The sequence below is a fragment of the Eleutherodactylus coqui genome, chromosome 4 (assembly GCF_035609145.1).
Source record: "Eleutherodactylus coqui strain aEleCoq1 chromosome 4, aEleCoq1.hap1, whole genome shotgun sequence".
Classification (NCBI taxonomy): Eukaryota; Metazoa; Chordata; class Amphibia; order Anura; family Eleutherodactylidae; genus Eleutherodactylus; species Eleutherodactylus coqui.
The window spans coordinates 156,895,091-156,915,930 of record NC_089840.1 but is presented as its reverse complement, the minus strand read 5'-3'; the positions used below and the strand labels follow the sequence as shown (position 1 = coordinate 156,915,930).

Here is a 20,840-nt window from a genome sequence, read left to right as displayed (position 1 = left end):
ACCGTGTCCGGGGAAGGGGGGCATCCGCGGCGCTCCATTACACCGTGTCCGGGGAAGGGGGGCATCCGCGGCGCTCCATTACACCGTGTCCGGGGAAGGGGGGCATCCGCGGCGCTCCATTACACCCTGTCCGGGGAAGGGGGGCATCCGCGGCGTTCCATTACACCGTGTCCGGGGAAGGGGGGCATCCGCGGCGCTCCATTACACCGTGTCCGGGGAAGGGGGGCATCCGCGGCGCTCCATTACACCGTGTCCGGGGAAGGGGGGCATCCGCGGCGCTCCATTACACCGTGTCCGGGGAAGGGGGGCATCCGCGGCGTTCCATTACACCGTGTCCGGGGAAGGGGGGCATCCGCGGCGTTCCATTACACCGTGTCCGGGGAAGGGGGGCATCCGCGGCGTTCCATTACACCGTGTCCGGGGAAGGGGGGCATCCGCGGCGTTCCATTACACCGTGTCCGGGGAAGGGGGGCATCCGCGGCGTTCCATTACACCGTGTCCGGGGAAGGGGGGCATCCGCGGCGTTCCATTACACCGTGGGTGGGGAAGGGGGGCATCCGCGGCGTTCCATTACACCGTGGGTGGGGAAGGGGGGCATCCGCGGCGTTCCATTACACCGTGGGTGGGGAAGGGGGGCATCCGCGGCGTTCCATTACACCGTGGGTGGGGAAGGGGGGCATCCGCGGCGTTCCATTACACCGTGTCCGGGGAAGGGGGGCATCCGCGGCGTTCCATTACACCGTGTCCGGGGAAGGGGGGCATCCGCGGCGTTCCATTACACCGTGTCCGGGGAAGGGGGGCATCCGCGGCGTTCCATTACACCGTGTCCGGGGAAGGGGGGCATCCGCGGCGTTCCATTACACCGTGTTCGGGGAAGGGGGGCATCCGCGGCGTTCCATTACACCGTGTCCGGGGAAGGGGGGCATCCGCGGCGTTCCATTACACCGTGTCCGGGGAAGGGGGGCATCCGCGGCGTTCCATTACACCGTGTCCGGGGAAGGGGGGCATCCGCGGCGTTCCATTACACCGTGTCCGGGGAAGGGGGGCATCCGCGGCGTTCCATTACACCGTGTCCGGGGAAGGGGGGCATCCGCGGCGTTCCATTACACCGTGTCCGGGGAAGGGGGGCATCCGCGGCGTTCCATTACACCGTGGGTGGGGAAGGGGGGCATCCGCGGCGTTCCATTACACCGTGGGTGGGGAAGGGGGGCATCCGCGGCGTTCCATTACACCGTGTCCGGGGAAGGGGGGCATCCGCGGCGTTCCATTACACCGTGTCCGGGGAAGGGGGGCATCCGCGGCGTTCCATTACACCGTGTCCGGGGAAGGGGGGCATCCGCGGCGTTCCATTACACAGTGTCCAGAGGGGTGTGTGCAGGGGAAGGGGAAAGAATACCTGCCGTGCTACATTACATAGTGCTGGGGAGGGGAATTGGATATCTTCGGCTCCCGTCCCTGCAGTGAATCATTACAAGCACACGCCACTAGATGGCGCTGCACCCCGACAGTCCGCCCCGCAGTATTGCATCAGTCTGCAGGGTAGCACATTACGTTGGACGGACAGCCGGGGCGGCCACGAAACAACGCCGCTGTACCGGACGCCGCTGCAGAGGAGGCCGCCCTCACACACGGCTCGTTATGGAAGTGACGACAGCAGATACTTACATTTTCTCCACGCAGTGTCTGCCACTAACAAGGCGTCCACCAGCCCGGCATCCTTGTAGCGCTTCCTCTGCGTCTCCCGCACTAGCTCCGGGTCTCCGCCCTTGTCTTCGCGGAACAAGTCCAGATCTAAAACCATGGTTGTAGCGCAGTGTGAGTCTACAGACAGGACGAGGGGCGCTCAGCAGCAGCCGGCACACAGCAGCGGCGGGTAGAAGGAGCCAGGAGCATGACACGCACACAGTGGATTGGCTGGCGGCGACCGATGACGTCACTGTCACGTGCCCGGAAGATGGCATATATCTATATTACTCCCCAAATCCACACTATGCGGAACCTGATTGGTTGTTTGGATTTACTCATTCCGGTGATTGGTTATTTTGGTTGGCTGATTCACAATGATTGGTTATTTGGTTTGGCTGATTCACGGTTAATGGTTGTTTAGGTTGGCTCGTGTAGAAGTGGGGAGTAAAAGCCTAATATGCGTCCAGGTCACAGAGAGTAGTTGGATTTCCGGGTGGAAGAGGGTAGTCTGGGCTCCTGGGTGCATATTAGCACTAACTGCTTAGGTTAAGCAGCGCTGCTGATTAGCTCTTCGGCACCACGTGACTACACAGCGTGCACGCGCATTGCACTACACAATACAGTTAAGCAGACGTGCGCTACACACTACACTTAAGCAGCACGGGGTTAGGTTTAGGGTTACAGTTTAGGGTTAGCTAAACCTAACCCTAAACCCTTAAACTAACCCTAAACCGTAACCCTAAACCCTGCTTAACCTAAGCAGTTAGTGCTAATATGCCTCCTGGGTGACAGAGGATAGTCAGGGTGACATAGAACACATGGAAGTCACCATATTAAAAGGTAATTTCAAAAGCACAAAGCCACAGAAGAATTTGGGAGTGCAAATTTATAACAACTTTTGACACTTTCAACAGAGGGTTAAATTATTCAAGATGAATCATGCGTGACTGTGAAGTATGAGAAACCTGTAGCACAGATTACATTTTGGCCTGGTGAACCCGCTAACGCTAAAGGCCATTTAGACGGGACGGGTGTCAGGCAAACGATACCCAACACTCGTCCGCACACATACTGACTCTTGTGCACCTGCTCGAGTGTTAGTATCGCTGGCTCACAGCAGGGCGGCTGGAGATTTCTCTCCTCGTGCTCCCCCGCCCCTCTCTATTGCCTTAAAGGGGTTTTGTCATTAAAAAAAAATTTATACCATATTTTCCAGCATATAAGACGACCCCCGACTTTTCGTTTTATATGCCGGAAATACAGTGTGAAAAAAACAATACTCACCTCCGGCGGCGCTGCTGCAGGCTCCTTCCGGACTGATCAGTGAAAGTCACATCCCTGTGCTGTAGCGTTCACTGCCTAGGAAGGAATTGTAATCTATTTCAGAGACAGCACGCATGAGCAATCTCTAAAAAAGATGGGCAGTCCCCCTGCTGGCCTGTGAGCTGTGACGTAATGTACATTGGTTGGCAGGCAGAAGACTGCCAACCAAATGTATGTAACCTCATAGGAAGGAGAAGAATCAGGCAACTGAATGTGAAGTGATCCCCCCGGACTGCAGGAGACAGTAGAAGATGGGGCAGGTGAAGATCTGGTAAGTAGACTGACAAGGGAGGAATAGACAAGTATAGATTTTTTTTTTTTTTTAGTGATAGAACCCTTTTAACATAGCGGCCGTTCAGTACTGACCGGCTGCTATTTACACCTAGAGATCATTGTCCATCATTTAGGCAGCATATATGTGTCCGACACTCGTTCTGTCTAAATAGGCTTTTATTCAGAGACCATAAAACTTTCACAACGTTATCAGCGGACCATTTAATTATTTATTACAAGCATAGAGCCTTTATCAGAAGAGAAGGAAGCATGCATGGCTTTATGCCAAAAGCTTATACAAGTTGTTTTGAGAAATTAAGCGACGATTGACAACAGGCATTGCCGCATAACACATACAGTCTCAACAGAAAACTGAAAAGGACATAACAAACCAGGAATTGCTGAACAAGCTACATTTCAGGATAACTGCTGTGCTGGCTGACTTGGCTGTATGCCCAGAGAATCCTGATACCACTTTACTGAGAGAGTTAAGCTAAAGTTCATAAAATGGCTAATAGGAGACAAGATGGAAGACAGAACCTGGATCATTTATATATTTTTGTTAAGATCCAGGTTTCATGTGTATACATATGTGGTTTCTTCTGAAAGGCCCCAGGGCTGTCTTAGCAGACTGCCTATCAAGCCATCCCGTGGGGTGGCTTGATAGCCTGCCTGTCAAAAAACAGTATGACGTAATGCTATAGCATTACATCATACTGCTATAGCATTACAGGAGCAGGAGCAGGAGCAATCAAAGTATAGCTGGTTGTAGTCCTCTAGGAGGACTACAAGAAAGTGTAAAAATAAGATCAATAAAGTTTTAGTAATTATTAAAATTGGGTCATTTTTGTTGCAGCTTGTGCGCCGTAGAAACAGGACGCACCGAAAGATGGTGAAATGTAGTTTTTTTTCCCCATTTCTCTCCACTTAAAATTTCGTAAACGTTTTTCAGTACATTATATGGTATAATAAATAGTACCATTGAAAAATACAACTCATCCCGCAAAAAACAAGCCCCCATACAGCAAAGTCGCTGGATAAATAAAGGAGCTACGATTTTTTAAAAGGGAGGAGAAAAAAAACGAAAATGGAAAAAAGCAAAAAAGCTCCATCACTAAGGGGTTAAGAGTCTGAGGAGTTGCAAATACTCCTGAAAAGTTTGGAGAAGGAGGGATGCCCAGTGTTATTGCCCAATGTCCTCATCCCAACTTGGCCTCTATAATTACCCGTTTTCAGGCAGACAAACCACAGAATTTTACATTATTCATTTTATCTACAATTTAGGGAATGCCAAATAAATGGTGAGGGTGGATTTTGTTTAGCAAGTCATTTTTTTCTGCACCAGTGAGCAATGGGGCCTGGAATTTATTCAGTTGAGCCCTGAAAGTCAATCTCTCCACTATAGGCCTAGCCATGTGTGCTGTAAGCATATTAGTAGAGATGAGCGAAAGTACTCGTTTCGAGTAATTACTCGATCGAGCACCGCGATTTTCGAGTACTTCCGTACTCGGGTGAAAAGATTCGGGGGGCGGCGTGGCGGAGCGGGGGGTAACAGCGGGGAACAGGGGGGAGCCCTCTCCCCCCCCACTCCCCGCTGCAACCCCCCACTCACCCACGGCGCCCCCCGAATCTTTTCACCCGAGTACGAAAGTACTCGAAAATCGCGGCGCTCGGGCGAAAAAGGGGCGTGGCCGAGTAGGTTCGCTCATCTCTACATATTAGCCTTTTACTCCCTATTTCTACACAAGCCAACCTAAACAACCAATCACCGTGAATCAGCCAACCCTAATAACCAATCATGTTGCGAATGGTGTAGAAGTGGTGAGTAAAATGCTAATATGCATTTTGCGGTGCAAATCATTTTTATCTGCACTATAGAAAAATAAACCTGTCTTTATTATTACATAAATTGTATTATTAATGCCTGAAAAAAAAAACTGTGGGGGTCAAAATACTCATGACACTCCTCAGTAAATACAGAAAAGGGGTGTATTTTTTAAAATGGGGTCATTTGTGGGGGTATCTATCATTCTGACACCTATGAGCCTTTGCAATCTTGACTTGGTGTGGGAAAACAAAATTCCTAAAAATTTTAATTAAATGTTAAATTTCTACATCTTCTAAATGGTTAAAAATAAACCAAAGGGTGCATTCAGACGACGATATATAGGCTGGGTTTTCACACCCAGCCAATATATGGCGTCCCTCTCTGCAGGGGGAGGAAGCTGGAAGAGCAGGGAGCAGTGCACTGAGCTCCCGCCTCCTCTCCACCCCTCGCCACTATTTGCAATGGGAGGGGGTGGGCCAGGGGCGAAGCTACATCCGGAAACTTAGCTCCACCCCCATTCCACCCTCATATTGCAAATAGTGGTGAGGGGCGGAGAGGGGGTGGGGAGGAGGCGGGAGCTCAGTGCACTGCTCCCGGCTCTTCCAGCTCCCTCCCCCTGCAGAGAGGGACGCCGTATATCAGCTGGGCGTGAAAACCCAGCCAATATACGGTCGTCTGAATGCACCCTAAGGATGACTTGGATAAGTAAAAGCAATCCAAAATTACCACAAAGTGACATATCTGAATTGAAAAATCAGTCCACAAAGCCAAATCTGGCTGTGACTCGAAGGCGTTAAGTGCATAACTGATACAGTAATAAGAAACCAACAAAAATGTAGTGAATAAAACTGAAGAATCATTTTAATTCTTTATTAGTATGCTGCACTAGTAATTTAATTAAATCAACCAAAAATATTTTCATGTTAATGTAACGGTGATTTAGTGCTTCTTCCCACAACAGCTGCACCCAGTGGTAGAGTTACACAACTTGCAATAGTGTTTTAAAAACTTAGAAAATAACAAGTTAATGTTCTGCTTTCTGGACATCTTCAGCAGCTGTACTTTTAAGTTCTTGATTGTATCTGTAATGAAAAAAGTAAATTTAAAAACATGCTCCAGGCATATTACGATTGTGCAGAAGGGGTATTTTTAGGCCTTCAGAACCATGCAAAAAAAAATTATTCCAAGAGCTTTAACTTTCTCAGTTAATAAATTATCAGAGTTTGGAATATTTTTGATAGACTATGTTTTTATTGGCATCATTTTGAGGTAGACTGTTTGTTAATCTCTATGCACTTTTTGGAAAGGGTATAAAATAGTGTCTTGCTATACACTATGCAAAAAGAATGTTAAAGAGGTTGACTGGTTGTCGGGCAACAATCCCTTCAATAACGCTCACTCTAGTAAAGTAAATTGATCAGTATTTACTAGAGATGAGCGAACGTACTGTACTCGTTTCGAGTATTTACTCGATCGAGCACCGCGATTTTCGACGACTTCCGTACTCGGGTGAAAAGATTCGGGGGGCGCCGGGGGGGGGAGGCGTGGCGGAGCGGGGGGTAGCAGCGGGGAACGGGGGAGCCCTCTCTCTCTCCCTCTCTCCCCCACTCCCCGCTGCAACCCCCCACTCACCCACGGCGCCCCCCAAATCTTTTCGCCCGAGTACGGAAGTACTCGAAAATCGCGGCGCTCGGGTGAAAAAGGGGCGTGGCCGAGTAGGTTCGCTCATCTCTAGTACTTACTCCTCACCCCTCTGCCGCCAGGATCCAGTGCTGCAGCCCAGCTGTGGTCCTAATGTCTGGTGTGCAGCAGTCACCTGACTGCCAGTGATATAAGATATCACAACAGACACCAGGACCACAGTATGGCTGCAGCACTAGATACCAGCGGCAGAGGAGGATAAGTACTGATCAGTATTATTTCACTAAAGTGAGCACTTTAGTGAAGGAATGTTGAAGGAATGTTGTGCAGTAACTGGATAACCCCTTTAACTTTATTAGGGTAATACCATATATGTCCTTACTTTTATGGCTTAATACTTAATTTTCACAAACTGTTCATTAGGATTGCATTAAAACTTTTCATATAACTGTACCTTGCTTTAATATGCCCCCTACATGTCGAAATTAAACAGCTAGTAAAGGCAAGATAGTTAATATGAACGCCTACAACAGTAGACTTACCAAATCTCGCATTAGACAACACAAATAAATAAACTGGAAAAAAACAATCCAGCCACTAGAAGTTGTTGTTTTGCTGTAAACCTCCATTATGCAAAAAGATTAGCCAGTGCAAGCCAAGAGAGGAAAATGTGATTGTTCTCAGTTCTCAGGCTTGATGGAATAGCTTTATGTGCACCCCCTCCTGGCCGCAGCCCCACTTTCGAAAAATATATAGACTCCTTCAGACATGTGGTGCAGTCCACTATACTGGACAAGCAGAAAAAGGAAACATTTAATATCAACATGCAGGAAAGAAGGACCATCTATGCACTCAGAGACAACAAGATCACCATTAACCTCTTAGTGACGGCCCCACTGCCTTTTTAGATCCTGGCTTTGTGGGCTTTAAAGGGGTTGTCTCGCGGCAAACATCAAAATTTTACATTAGCCCATTCCCCCTGTCACCCCCCTGGCATAAAATAGCATTTTAAAGCGGTTTTTAAACCGCTTGCTACTCACCGATGTGATGAAAGATGAACTTATAAGATTCTTCTCCAAAAGATGGCCGCCGGTCCTTTCCCAGGGATGCAGTTCGGTTTTCTCCCATGGTGCACCATGGGCTCTGTGCGTTCCATTGCTGATTCCAGCCTCCTGATTGGTGGAATCGGCACACGTGACGGGGCGGAGCTACGCAATGGTGCGGAGCTACGCAATGGTGCGTAGAAGGGGGCGGAGCCAGAACGCCGCTCGTGCCCGGGCCGACCAGAAGGAGAAGACCCTTCTGCGCAAGCGCGTCTAAAAAAGCAAGAAGACCCCGAAATTAGACGGAGCCATGGAGACGGGGACGCCAGCAACGGAGCAGGTAAGTGAATAACTTCTGTATGGCTCATATTTAATGCACGATGTATATTACAAAGTGCATTAATATGGCCATACAGAAGTGTATAACCCCACTTAGCACCCTGTCAGACCTACCAGGGCAGGTTTTTAAATGGTCTAATAATTTAATTCCAACTAATTTTGCAGTCGTGTTCCAAGAGCCATAACGTTTTTATTTTTCCACTGACACAGCCATATGAGGGCTTGTTTTTTGCGGGACAAGTTGTACTTTTTGATGGCATCATTTTGGGGTATACATAACATATTGCATAACTTTCATTTAAAAAATTTTTTAGGGAGATTGGGGGGAGAAAAGAATTCTGCCATTTGTTTTTTAGATTTCATTTTTACGGCGTTCAGTGTGCAGAATAAATAATGTGATGACGTTATTCCGAGTCAACACGATACCAGCGATGCCAAGTTTATACAGTTTTTTTATGTTTTTCTATTTTTGTACATTTAAAACATTTTTCTTTTAAAGGTTTGCTTTTGTGTCGCCACATTCCAAGAGCCATATGATTTTTTTTTCATTGCCAGAGCTGTAGAAGGGCTTGTTTTTTGCAGGATGAACTCTAGTCTTCCTTTATCTAATTTTTTGAAACACGTAAAATTTTGATCGCTTTTTATTCCATTTTTTCTAGTGGCAAAATTAACAAGATCTGTAATTCTGGCAGGTTTTTTTATTTTTCACTGCATTCTCTGAGCAGTATAAATAATATATGAAAGTAATTCTACAGGCCAGTACGATTATGCCAATACCAAATTGAAATAGTTTTTATCTTTTTCACAACTTTTTCACAGTTTAAACAAAAAAAAAAAAGTATTAAAAAAGTTTAAATCACCCTCCTTTTGCCATATCTTTAATAAAAAAAAAATATAAATCATAAGAGAAAAATACATATAAGTCTGATCTATTAAAGTAGTGCATTATTTACCCCGCACGGTGAACGTAGTCCGAAAAAAAAAATAAAGAACGCCACAAATGCACTTTTTCAGTCACCCTGTCTCCTAGAAAAAAATGCAATAAAAAACGATCAAAAAGTCTTATGTATTCCGAATTAGGACTAACGTAAACTACAGGACATCCTGCAAAAAATGAGCCCTTCCTCAAGTACGTCGACGGAAAAATTAAAAAAAAGTTACTGCGCGCAGAAGATGCAGCAGAAAATAATTTAAAAAAATTAAATGCCTTTGAAAAAAATACAAGTACTACAGCAAAAACACGTTTGGTATCGTAGTAATCGTACTGACCCATAGAATAAAGTTATCATGTCATTTTTGTTGCAGTTTGTGTGCCATAGAAACAAAACTCACTGAAAGATGGCGGAATGTCATTTTTTTTCATTTTACTCCACTTAGAACTTTGTAAAAGCTTTTCAGTACATTATATGGTACTTTAACCCCTTCCTGCTCCAGGGCGTAAGTTTACGTCCTGGCAGCGGGGTACTTCCAGCAACAGGGCGTAAACTTACGTCCTGGGGATAGCACGAGATCACATATGATCTGGCGCTATCCCACAGAAAAAATGGATTGTGTCATTTATGCTGCATGATTAAAGCTGTAAAAAAAAAAAAAAAATCTAAGGCAGAATTGATGCGTTTTCTTTCGCCATCATAAAAAAAAAAAAAAAAAAAGTTTTACAATATAGTCAAATGTTCCCAAAAGTGGAACTGATAAAAACTACAGTTCGCCACGTAAAAAAACAAGCCCTTATACGGCCCCGTCGACAGAAAAATAAAAAAGTTATGACTTTTGATAAATGGAGAAGAAAATCTGGCAAAAATCATTATGTCCTTAAGCCCAAAATAGGCCATGTCATTAAAGGGGTTGTCCCGCGATAGCAAGTGGGGTTATGCACTTCTGTATGGCCATATTAATACACTTTGTAAGATACATCGTGCATTAAATATGAGCCATACAGAAGTTTTTCACTTACCTGCTCCGTTGCTGGCATCCCCGTCGCCATGGTGCCGTCTAATTTCAGCGTCTAATCGCCCGATTAGACGTGCTTGCGCAGATGGGTCTTTTCCCTTCGGCTTGTCCGGCACGAGCGGCGTTCTGGCTCCGCCCCCTTGTAAGCGTCATCGCGTAGCTCCGCCCGTCACGTGTGCCGATTCCAGCCTCCTGATTGGCTGTAATCGGCACACGTGACGGGGTGGAGCTACGCGATGACGCGTACAAGGGGGCGGAGCCAGAACGCCGCTGCTGCTGGACCGAGCCGAAGGGAAAAGACCCATCAGCGCAAGCGCGTCTAATCGGGCGATTAGACGGCACCATGGCGACGGGGACGCCAGCAACGGAGCAGGTAAGTGAATAACTTCTGTATGGCTCATATTTAATGCACGATGTATATTACAAAGTGCATTAATATGGCCATACAGAAGTGTATAACCCCACTTGCTGCCGCGGGACAACCCCTTTAAGGGGTTAAACAGCACCATTGAAAAATACAACTCGTCCCGCAAAAGACAAGCCCTCACACAGATATGTCGATAAATAAAGGAGTTATGATTTTTTAAACGGGGGGGGGGGGGGGGGGGGGGGAACGAAAAAAAGGGGCCATGTCATTAAGGGGTTAAATAATGTACTAACTTCCTCCTCTGGGTCATTACAAAGCAGGGATAACCACATGTGTAATATAGTTTTTAATTTTTAACAAAGTGAAGGGAGACAAGTGTTTTTATTTTTTCAATAATTTTTTTAACTTACATTATATTTTTTTACTTTATTTTTTTAATTTTTGTCCCTTTAGGGGACTTCCACAGAGACCCATCAGAACCTCCTGACCACATTTCGGGGGTCTGATGGTGACAGTCCTTTACATGCTGCAGTCACCTAGACCGCAGCATGTAAAGGGTTAACACAGCAGAGATCAGAGGTTTTCTCCATTCTCTGCTGTGTAGAGCTGGTGCCTGGCTATCCTCTGATAGCCAAGCACCAGCTCTCCCTGCCACAGAGACCATCAGCTGGCTTCTGACAAGCCGATGGTCTCTATGGCAACCTGTAAACAAAGCGGGAGATTGCCAGCAGATCGGCAATATCATCCTGCTTCTGTTTTTCAAAGTCCTGCACTGCTCTGTGTGGGTCTGTGCAGGCAGAGCACACTGCCACAGCTTATGGCAGTGTGCTCTGCAGCTCTCATAGTGAAACATAGTCCGGAAATCTTCCGGGCTATATCGCTATGGGCAGCGGAACTCGTCCAGTAAAATTTCCGGGCGTGCCACTCAAGGGGTTAAAGCCCTGCAGGCTCTGGAGGCGATAGCCTCATGCTGTCGGTTCCCGGAGGTAGCCGACAACATGGAGCAGTCATGGGGGGGCCACGGTAAGCCTCCCTTCCCCGTCAAGCGATCGCATTAAAGTAAATAAAAAGTAAAAAAAAAAAAAAAAAGCTGTGCAGTCAAAATAAGCAGTACACCCCTAGCTGAATTTAATAAGGGGTCTAGTTTTCAAAATGGGGTCATTTGTGTTGGCCGCTCAAGGGGTCTACAAGTGGGCAATGGAGCCTAAATCACCTTAAACAAAATTTCTGTTCTGAAAGCCACCGGCTGCTCCTTTCGGTTTGGGCTCCGTTGTGCATACGGACATAAGATTAGGGCCACAATGGGTATGTTTCTGAACACAGGACAAACGGGGGGATCCATTTTGGGGTGCAATCATTTTCATGTGCACTATAGAAAAAAGGTCTTTAAAATGAGATATTTACAAAAATATGACATGTTATTTTTTTTCTCCTCTAAACTGCATTAATTTCTGGAAAAAAAACTGTGGGGTCAAAATACTCATGACACCCCTCAGTGAATATATTAACCCTTCGCAATCCAATTTTGGATTCAGGGTTTCCTAAGGGGCTTTCTCTTTCTGCCACTATACAATGGTGCCATCTGCTGGTTAAAGCCAGTACTGCGGTATAGGACATGCTTGAGAGGCCCCCGAATACATCGGCCAGTAATCTACAATAAGAATACCCTGCCAGGCATCTTCCGACATCGGAGCTGTACAGCCTTCAATCAGAATGTCTTTAGACGTCAGACAGTGGATTGGAAAGGGTTAAGGGGTGTAGTTATTAAAATGGGATCATTTGTGGGGGTATTTATCATTCTGACACCTATGAGCCTTTGCAAACTTGGCTTGGTGTAGGAAAACAAAGTGTTCCTTAAGTAATGTTACATTTGTACATCTAAATGGTAAAAAAAAAAAAAAATACTCAAAGTTTTTCAAATGTGCGCTAGAATAACAGATGGAAAAATATATCATCGCAAAAATTTGTTTGCACATATTTGAGATATTACAGTTGAAAATGTGAAAAAAATAACATTTTTCCCCAAATTAAGCACTTAATAGATATACACAAACTATCGGTCTATTTTTACCACCTAAATAAAATACAATATATGGCGAAAAAACACCGTCAGAATCACTTGGATATGCAAAACCTTTGGGCCTCCTTCACACGGGCGACAAAGTTGCGCAATTTTGTAGCATTGCTACGATGCTACAAATCACATGTATAAGAAGCCCATGGTTTCCTATGGGTTCCTTCACACGATATTTTGTAGCATGCTACAAAACGACACCGAAACTTCGCAGGTCCGGCGATATGCCCGCGACACGCGAGGTTTTGTAGCCCATGTTTCTCTATGGAGCCTTCCTCTCTGTTGCATCGCACGAAAACGTAATTTGCATGCAATGCAACTTTGACAGTAGCAGATGCTATAAAGTCGCGTGATTTTGCAGCGCCACATGCGACTCTGTAGCGCTACAAAATCGCGGTATTGCTCCGAGAAAGTCGCAGCGATGCGATATCGCTGCGATTTTCTCGCAGCGATGCGGTTTCGCCCGTGTGAAGGAGGCCTTACGGAGTTATTCTATGCTAAAGTGACACGTCAGATTTCCAAAATTTGGCTCAGTCACTAAGGTCCAAACTGGCTTGGTCACTAAGGGGTTAAGCCTGCAGAAAAAGGTAAAAAGGTGATGCTACAGTCCTCATGAATACATCCGACTACATGAAAGAAGCAGACAGACAGCTGATGGACACCAGATACTACACCAAACTGGATCAAGACCAGGATCAAGATATGTAAAAGGAATTGCGAATAGTCATTAGAAGTCTGACTGTGCTCCACAAAACTTCTAGATTTGATACCGGAGAACTCCAGGGTTGAAACATTCTACATGCTTCCCAAACTACACAAACCTGGAAACCTGGGAAGGCCAATTAGCTCAGGTGTGACAACCCTCACTGAAGGAATCTCAGGATGGGTAGAAGGTGTCCTCAAACCACTGTTTAGAAATCTTGCAGGAAACCACTGACCTACTAAAACGAACTGTCAACCATAGGTCCCCTGCCAGATGGCGCCATCCTGGCCACCATGGATGTGAAATCCTTATACTCCAACATCCCTCATGAAGATGGACTCACTGCCTGCCAGGCACACCTTGAGGCCAATAGGGTTGCCTCTGAATCAGTGTTACAACTTACAAGATTCATCCTCACATACAATTATTTTTCCTTTGGCAAAGAAATATACCTGCAATTCACTGAAACTGTCATGGGCAATAAACTGGCACCCCAATATGCCAACCTTTTCATGGCAAAACTGGAGTGTGACTTTCTGGCCTCCAGCTTCATCAAACCATTGGCCTACTTCTGTTATATTGATGACATCATAATCATCTGGACCAACTCCAAACAAGAACTAATAAAATTCCACGAGAGATTCAATGCATTTCATCCTACCATAAAACTGACATTAAGCTATTTGTATCCGAAAATAAACTTTTGGACACCACCATAAAAATTTCAAACCGCTCAATACAGACATCCCTATACTGAAAACCTATTGATTGGCCCATATACCTCAGATGGGCCAGTTTCCATCCTAAACATATCAGAAAGTCCATAGTCTACAGCCAAACCATCCGATATAACCGAATCTGCTTCAACCCAACAGACAGAGAGGAACATTTATACCATCTTAAAAAGACGTTTTTGAATCAGAGCAACTATCCCACCTCAATTTATAACCAAATTACCAGAGCCACCAGGATACCCAGAAAGCAACTACTCCAATACACAAAGAAGGAAGAAACCGATTGTGTACCCTTAGTAGTGACCTACAATTCATAGATAGAGGAACTAAGGAAAACTGCAAAGAAACTCTTTCATACATTACACAAGGATGACCATCTGCGAACAAACCATATATCCGAACCCCTCCCCCCAAATTTGAGGAACTTTATAAATCAGGAGTGCATTTGCCTTCCTGACACACAAAAAGGAACTTCTCTCTGCAATGTAAGGAGCTGTAAGACTTGCTCACATGTACTGACCAAGGACAGGATAGAAATCCTCAGCACACAGCACGACTATAAGATCCCAGGAACATTCACATGGTCCACATCCAATACTGTGTACCTGACCCTGTGCAGTAAATGTACTGTTGGGGGGGGGAAGGGGTGCTTTATGTTGGAAAAACAGGACAAAAACTGAAAGAGGACGAGGTTTCACCATCACACAATTACAGAAGGACCGACTTACCTGCAACTGAGCATTTTTTCTAGTCACAGACACAAAACAGAACATATAAAGTTTACTACATTTAACCCCTTGAGTGGCGGGTTTCCTACCACCCTGTCGTGCCCACCAGGGCAGTTTTTTTTTAAATGGTCTACTCATTGAATTTTAACTAATTTTGCAGTTGTGTCTCAAGAGCCATAACTTTTTCATTTTTCCATTGACCCAGCCATATGAGGGCTTGTTTTTTGCGGGACAAGTTGTGATTTTTTTTAAACAGGGGTGAGGAAAAAAAGAAATGGGGGAAAAAAGAAAAAAAGGGGCCATGCCATTAAGGGGTTAAATAATGTATTAACTTCCTTCTCTGGGTCATTACGACGCACACGGATACCTCATGTGTGATTGTATTTTTGATTTTTTACACAGTAAAGGGAGACAAGTGTTTTTATAATTTTTTTTATAATTTCTTTTTTTGTCCCTTTAGGGGACTTCCACAGGACCCATCAGGACCCCTGATCACATTCTGGGGGTCCGATGTTGACAGCCCTTTATATGCTGCAGCGACAGCCCTTTACATGCTGCAGTCACATAGACTGCAGCATGTAAAGGGTTAACACAGCAGAGATCGGAGGTTTTCTCTGATCTCTGCTGTAAGAGCTAGTACCTAGCTGTCCTCTGACAGCCAAGCACTAGCCCTCCCTGCCACAGAGACCATCGGCTTGCTTCTGACAAGCCGATGGTCTCTATGGCAACCTGTAAACAAGGCAGGAGATTGCTGGCATATCGGCAATATCTTCTGCTGGTTTTTCAATGCCCTTGCTTTGTTCTCTGTGGGACTGTGCAGGCAGAGCACAATTCTACAGCTTGTGGCATTGTGCTCTGCAGCTCCCATAGTGATACATAGCCCGGAAATCTTCCGGGCTATGTCGCTATGAGCAGTGGAGCTCGTCCCGGAAAATTTCCGGGCGTGCCACTCAAGGGGTTAAAGGAAATTTTAAATCTTAATGTCCCAGAAGAGATTTGGAGCACTATACAGTTTACTATAGGCCGCCTGGACAAACAGAAGATATTAATGAACTCTTTCTACATCAGATTGCCAAGCTCTCAAAAAAAGCAGGACATAGTGATTATGGGAGATTTTAACTATCCAGACATTTGTTGGAAATCTCTCTCAGGTAAAAGTAATGGAACCACCAATTCTGATCCACTTTTGTTGACAACTTTATCTTCCAAAAGGTAGAAGAGAAAACAAGCAGATTTACTATCTTGGACCTAATTCTTACCAACAGGGAGGGAATGGTTGAGGAAGTAAGAGTGGCAGTGACGTTAGGAGGCAGGGATCATGCTATTCTTGAATTTTGGATAAAAAGCAGACGACCACCTGAGAAAACTCAGAACTCAAGGTTGGATCAAACTATGGCATGCTTTTTTGAGAGCTTAGCCATCTGATGTAAGAAGAGTTCATCAATATCTTCTGCTTGTCCAGGTGTCCTATAGTAAATGCCTACAATGGTGTCCTTTCTGTTCTATCCTTGTATTCTTAATCAGTTTCTACAGAGCTACCATGTTCTGAAGCTTGAATCTCTGTGGAGATTAATATTTTCCTAACATACAACGCAATACCACCTCCCCTTTTTTTAAGGTCTGTATCTTAAAAAGAAGTTGTATCCTTCAAGCCTTGTATTCCAATCACGTGCATCATTCCACCAAGTTTCCGTGATGCCTATGACATATTTCTCTACCTTGTTAGGCGCTCCAATTCTCCTTGTTTGTTTCCCATGCTCTGTGCAAAACAAAAACCATTTCAGTTTGTGATCGGTGTCTCTTGTTCCCCTACTTTCCTTCTGAATGTTTTGTCTTTGTCTTTCTTTCCACTTCTAATAGCAAGGTTCTCAAATGTATTAATTAGCTGTATATTTTTACCTGGCCTTTCACTTCCCTTCCCATATCCTTAAAGGGGTTGTCTCGTGAAATCAAGTGGGGTTATACACTTCTGTATGGCCATATTAATGCACTTTGTAATATACATCGTGCATTAATTATGAGCCATACAGAAGTTATTCACTTACCTGCTCTGTTGCTAGCGTCCCCGTCGCCATGGATCCGTCTAAATTCGCTGTCTTCTGGTGTTTTTAGACGCGCTTGCGCAGTCCGGTCTTCTCCCTGGTGAATGGGGCCGCTCGTGCTGGAGAGCTGGTCCTCGTAGCTCCGCCCCCGTCACGTGTGCCGATTCCAGCCAATCAGGAGGCTGGAATCGGCAATGGACCGCACAGAGCCCACGGTGCACCATGGGAGAAGACCCGCGGTGCATCGTGGGTGAAGATCCCGGCGGCCATCTTGGTAAAGGAAGAAAGAAGTCGCCGCAGCGCGGGGATTCGGGTAAGTAATAAACTTTTTTTTTTTTTTAACCCATCCCTTGGGTTTGTCTCGCGCCTATTGAATAAGAAAAAAAAAACGTTTCGGCGTGAGACAACCCCTTTAAGAGTTTAAAGCTCTCCTAATGATGAAGCAAGGTGCCCACTAAATATATGCTTACCTGTTTTTGTAAGATGCAACCCATCTCTAGCAAGCAGTCCAGGTAATTCACATCATGGTCTAGAAATCCAAACCTTTGCTGACAGCACCATCAACGTAGCTAGTTGTTCACCTCTAGAATCCTGTTCCATCTTCTTATTCCATGGCCACTGGGAGGATGGATGAGAGAACTACCTGTGCTCCTAGTTCCTTCACTTTCTTTCCGAGGTCTTCAAAGTCATTGCAGATATTTGCAAGGCCCTTTTTTGCAGTGTCAGTTGTCCCTACATGTATTAGTAGGAATGGGTGGTATTCTGTAGGACTGAAAAGTCTTGACAGCCTATCAGACACATCTTTGATTTGTGCAGCTGGAAGACATCACACCTCTCGGGAGGTGTCAGGTCTGCAGACAGCAGCCTCTGTTCCTTTCAATAGGGAATCCCCCACAACCACCACTCCGCTTTCTTTCTTCCCAACAGCACTTCTTTATCTCCATTCAAGAGGACTCTGTGTGCTTACTACATAGTTCTTTGTTGGTAAAGTCATTTCTTGCTGTACCCCCTTTTACCCTGCTCTGTTCTTTGTGGGTAATGTCATATTTTTCCTTTACCTCTTTCTCCTTTTGCTCTGGAACCAGTACCAAGCCCCTCTGCGTGAGAACTCTGTACTGGTTCCCGAGCAGTATGGGTGCTGGCTGACTCCTGATCCTCCTGCTTCTTTGGGTCACATGCTTCCATTCTTCTGCAGGTATACTGGACATTTCTTTTATTTCAACATTTTGAAGACTTTCTTCTACTCTGTCAAGGAAATCCTCACCTTCCTTAATACATTTCAACGTAGCTATTCTCTCCTGAAGACTATGCACTTTTTTCCCCAGTAGAGACACAAGCATGCATTTCTGGCAAGTGAAGTTTGGTTTTTCCTCTGGTAGGTCTGTAAACATATAGCATACGCTGCAGCTCACCATATGGCTCCTCTCTTTTTCCATGTTGCCAGTTGATGTCCACTTCCAAAGTTTTAAAAGTCAAGAATTGTAGTGAAGATATATAATCTATAAGATACTACTAAGTGTACAAGGTCTGGCGATGTCCTATAAAGATACTACTAAGTGTACAAGGTCTGGCGATGTCCTCCGAGTAGCTAGACCCGGCTAATCCCGGCAATCTTCCGGTTTACAGTGATTCTTTGCTCTTCCCAGAATGCACAGGGCATATACAAATGATTTTCCTGCAGATCCAATCTCTGGTCTAGCGATGTCCTCCGAGCAGCTAGACCCAGCTAATCCCGGCAATCTTCCAGTTTACAGCGATTCTGTGCTCTTCCCAGCATGCATAGGCAATATGCAAATGACATTCCTGCAGCTCCAATCTCTGGTCTGGTCAGAAGGCCGAGAGGAGACTTAATAGAGGTCTACAAATATCTGAAGGGCTGTCACAGTGCAAAGGGATCAGCCCTATTGTCATTCACACAAGGAAAGACTAGAAGCAATGGGATGAAGCTCAAAGGGAGGAGACACAAGTTAGATATTAGGAAAAACTTTCTGACAGTGAGGGTGATCAATGAGTGGAACAGGTTACCACAGGAGGTGGCAAGTTCTCATTCAATGGAAGTGTTCAAACAACGGCTGGGCAAATACTTATCTGGGATGATTTAGTGATCCTGCATGTAGCAGGGGTTGGACCAGATGACACTGGAGGTCCCTTTCAACTCTACCATTCTATGAGTGTAAGTTTATAAAAATCTTTGACACTCAACACCAGAATGAACATTGGAAAGGGCTTCATGCATCAATGGATAATATAAGAAATCTAGCAGAGGTAACACACAGGCCTGGTGAACCCCCAACACCATTCTGGAGACCATCAAACTTTCACATCCTTATCAGTGGCTTATTTATTCCTCTGCTCATCCTGTTCTGGTATTGTTTTAAGTGCAAATTAATCCTACCAGGTCTGTGTCTTTTCATTTGTATATATCAAGCCTGAGGAAGAACCCGAAGGGCTAATGCCCATGGATGGATTTCTGCCATGTTTCCCACTGCGGAATAACGCAGCTGTTAAGCTATTAGGTTGAATAGAACCTTTCTGCCTGTCAGTGTTCACATGCGTAATTCTGCCACGGAGTTCCGCTGTGGGGGAAGGAAAGAAAGAAAAAAAATAAAATAAAAATTCGCAACATGTTGTATGTCACCATGTTTTTCCACAGCGGAGGTCTCCATGAAAATAATATTAACTGAGACCGCGTAAGTCCGCGGGTGTATCCCACTCTGTCCATGGACACGAGCCCTAAGTAGGTTTGAAAGCTTGCTCTATCATCATGTCTTTTTGTTAGCAAGTAAAAAGGTATCACACCTACAAGATAACTTGGTTTCTCTTGCTGAGAACAATCACACTTTGCTGTAAACCTCGGCATGCAGTTTCAAATCTGGCAGATACACAAATGATTACAGTTGTAGTGTGATTAGATGAACGGTCTTGCCACTTGAGATCCTAAAAGTGGTTTCCCCCCATGGCCTATAAAAGGCTCTTAGAGGCTCCTTGTCTGTTGTGACCTCTTCCTTCGCTTGTGTAGAGCTTGTGGACCACTATGATGCAGAGATTTCAGCCCGTTGCCAGTGTGAGAGAAAAGCAAGAAGCTGGATGGTCATATCGATGAATTGTCCCACCTGAACCATTCTGACCAGACTGTTAGGAGGGACCAGTGGATGTGTGAGGGCACACAAGGCGACCAGGCTCCGGACATCCTTGACAGACCACCAATAGATAGGATCGTCTGATCGTCCGACAAGCACGAACAGCTACCACTGTTTTGTTGTCTGCCATCCAGAGACATGGGGCGCCATTGTTACACCCCTATGTCTATCAGAACCATTTCCAGGCGTTTTGCAAAAGGATATTTGGTCTCAGTGGGCCCATTGTATGTACCCGCCGTTGCTCCCATTTGCAGTAGTCAACAAGCTCTACACAAGTGGAAAAAGAGATTACTACAGAAATAGAGCCTTCGAGAGCTTTTTAAAGCAATGGGGTGAAACACTTTTAGGGCCTCTGGTGGCAAGATCGTTTATCTAATCACACCACAAATGTCATCATTTACATATCTGCCCGAGATGTAACTGCATGCAGAGTTTGGCGGCAAAACCACAATTTCTAGGGATGGGAATGTTTTGAAAATAAGTATTAGCAGAAAACTTGAAATAATGCAGAATGTGATAGAAAACCATTCCAGGCAGAGAAGTATTATCACTCCCAAAATAAAAAAAAGCAAGATGTACAATAGCATAGTATGCATCATTGAGTTAAAAACCCCTAAAAACCTAAAGGTAGGCATTTTTGGAACCCCTCCATTGTGTCAAACCTAACAGCGTCTTATTTTCCCATACAGTATTAGGCACGACACTCTACCTCAACGGCTCATACCAACAGAGGAGGATTTCCTTTGTGCTATGTGGATCTCCGCCGCCATGCAGTTAGGTTGAGATAATTTGGGAGCACGATTCCTACTCCCACAAGGTCTGTTCCCCAAAAGTGGAACTGTTAATTGTAACAGCCCCCGGCTGCCACGACGCCCACACGACTCCCTGCAATCTCATTGCGGGTGAGTGGGGGGTTAGTACATCGTTTGGGGGATTTAAATGACGCTGTCAGAATGGATTAAAAGTGCC

General features: G+C 45.4%; 2 protein-coding genes across 3 annotated transcripts in view; both read right to left on the bottom strand.

Moving 5' to 3' along the window:
• The window catches only part of SARS1 (seryl-tRNA synthetase 1), a 117,638-nt gene extending 115,714 nt beyond the window's left edge, over window positions 1-1,924 (bottom strand). Inside the window, exon 1 of the mRNA XM_066600332.1 lies at window positions 1,666-1,924. Within this exon, the coding sequence (XP_066456429.1) occupies window positions 1,666-1,801 (136 nt within the window). The 5' untranslated portion in view covers window positions 1,802-1,924. The remainder of the gene's footprint in view (window positions 1-1,665) is intronic.
• A 4,022-nt stretch (window positions 1,925-5,946) lies between these two features.
• Window positions 5,947-20,840, bottom strand: part of MPC2 (mitochondrial pyruvate carrier 2) — a 43,008-nt gene continuing 28,114 nt past the window's right edge. Inside the window, exons 5-6 of one of the 2 annotated variants that reach the window (XM_066600331.1) lie at window positions 16,408-16,448; window positions 5,947-6,192 (exon numbers count right to left, since the gene is read on the bottom strand). In XM_066600331.1, coding sequence (XP_066456428.1) covers window positions 16,412-16,448 — 37 coding nt within the window. In that variant the 3' untranslated portion in view covers window positions 5,947-6,192; window positions 16,408-16,411. The remainder of the gene's footprint in view (window positions 6,193-16,407; window positions 16,449-20,840) is intronic. The other variant, XM_066600330.1, reaches the window with a different exon arrangement.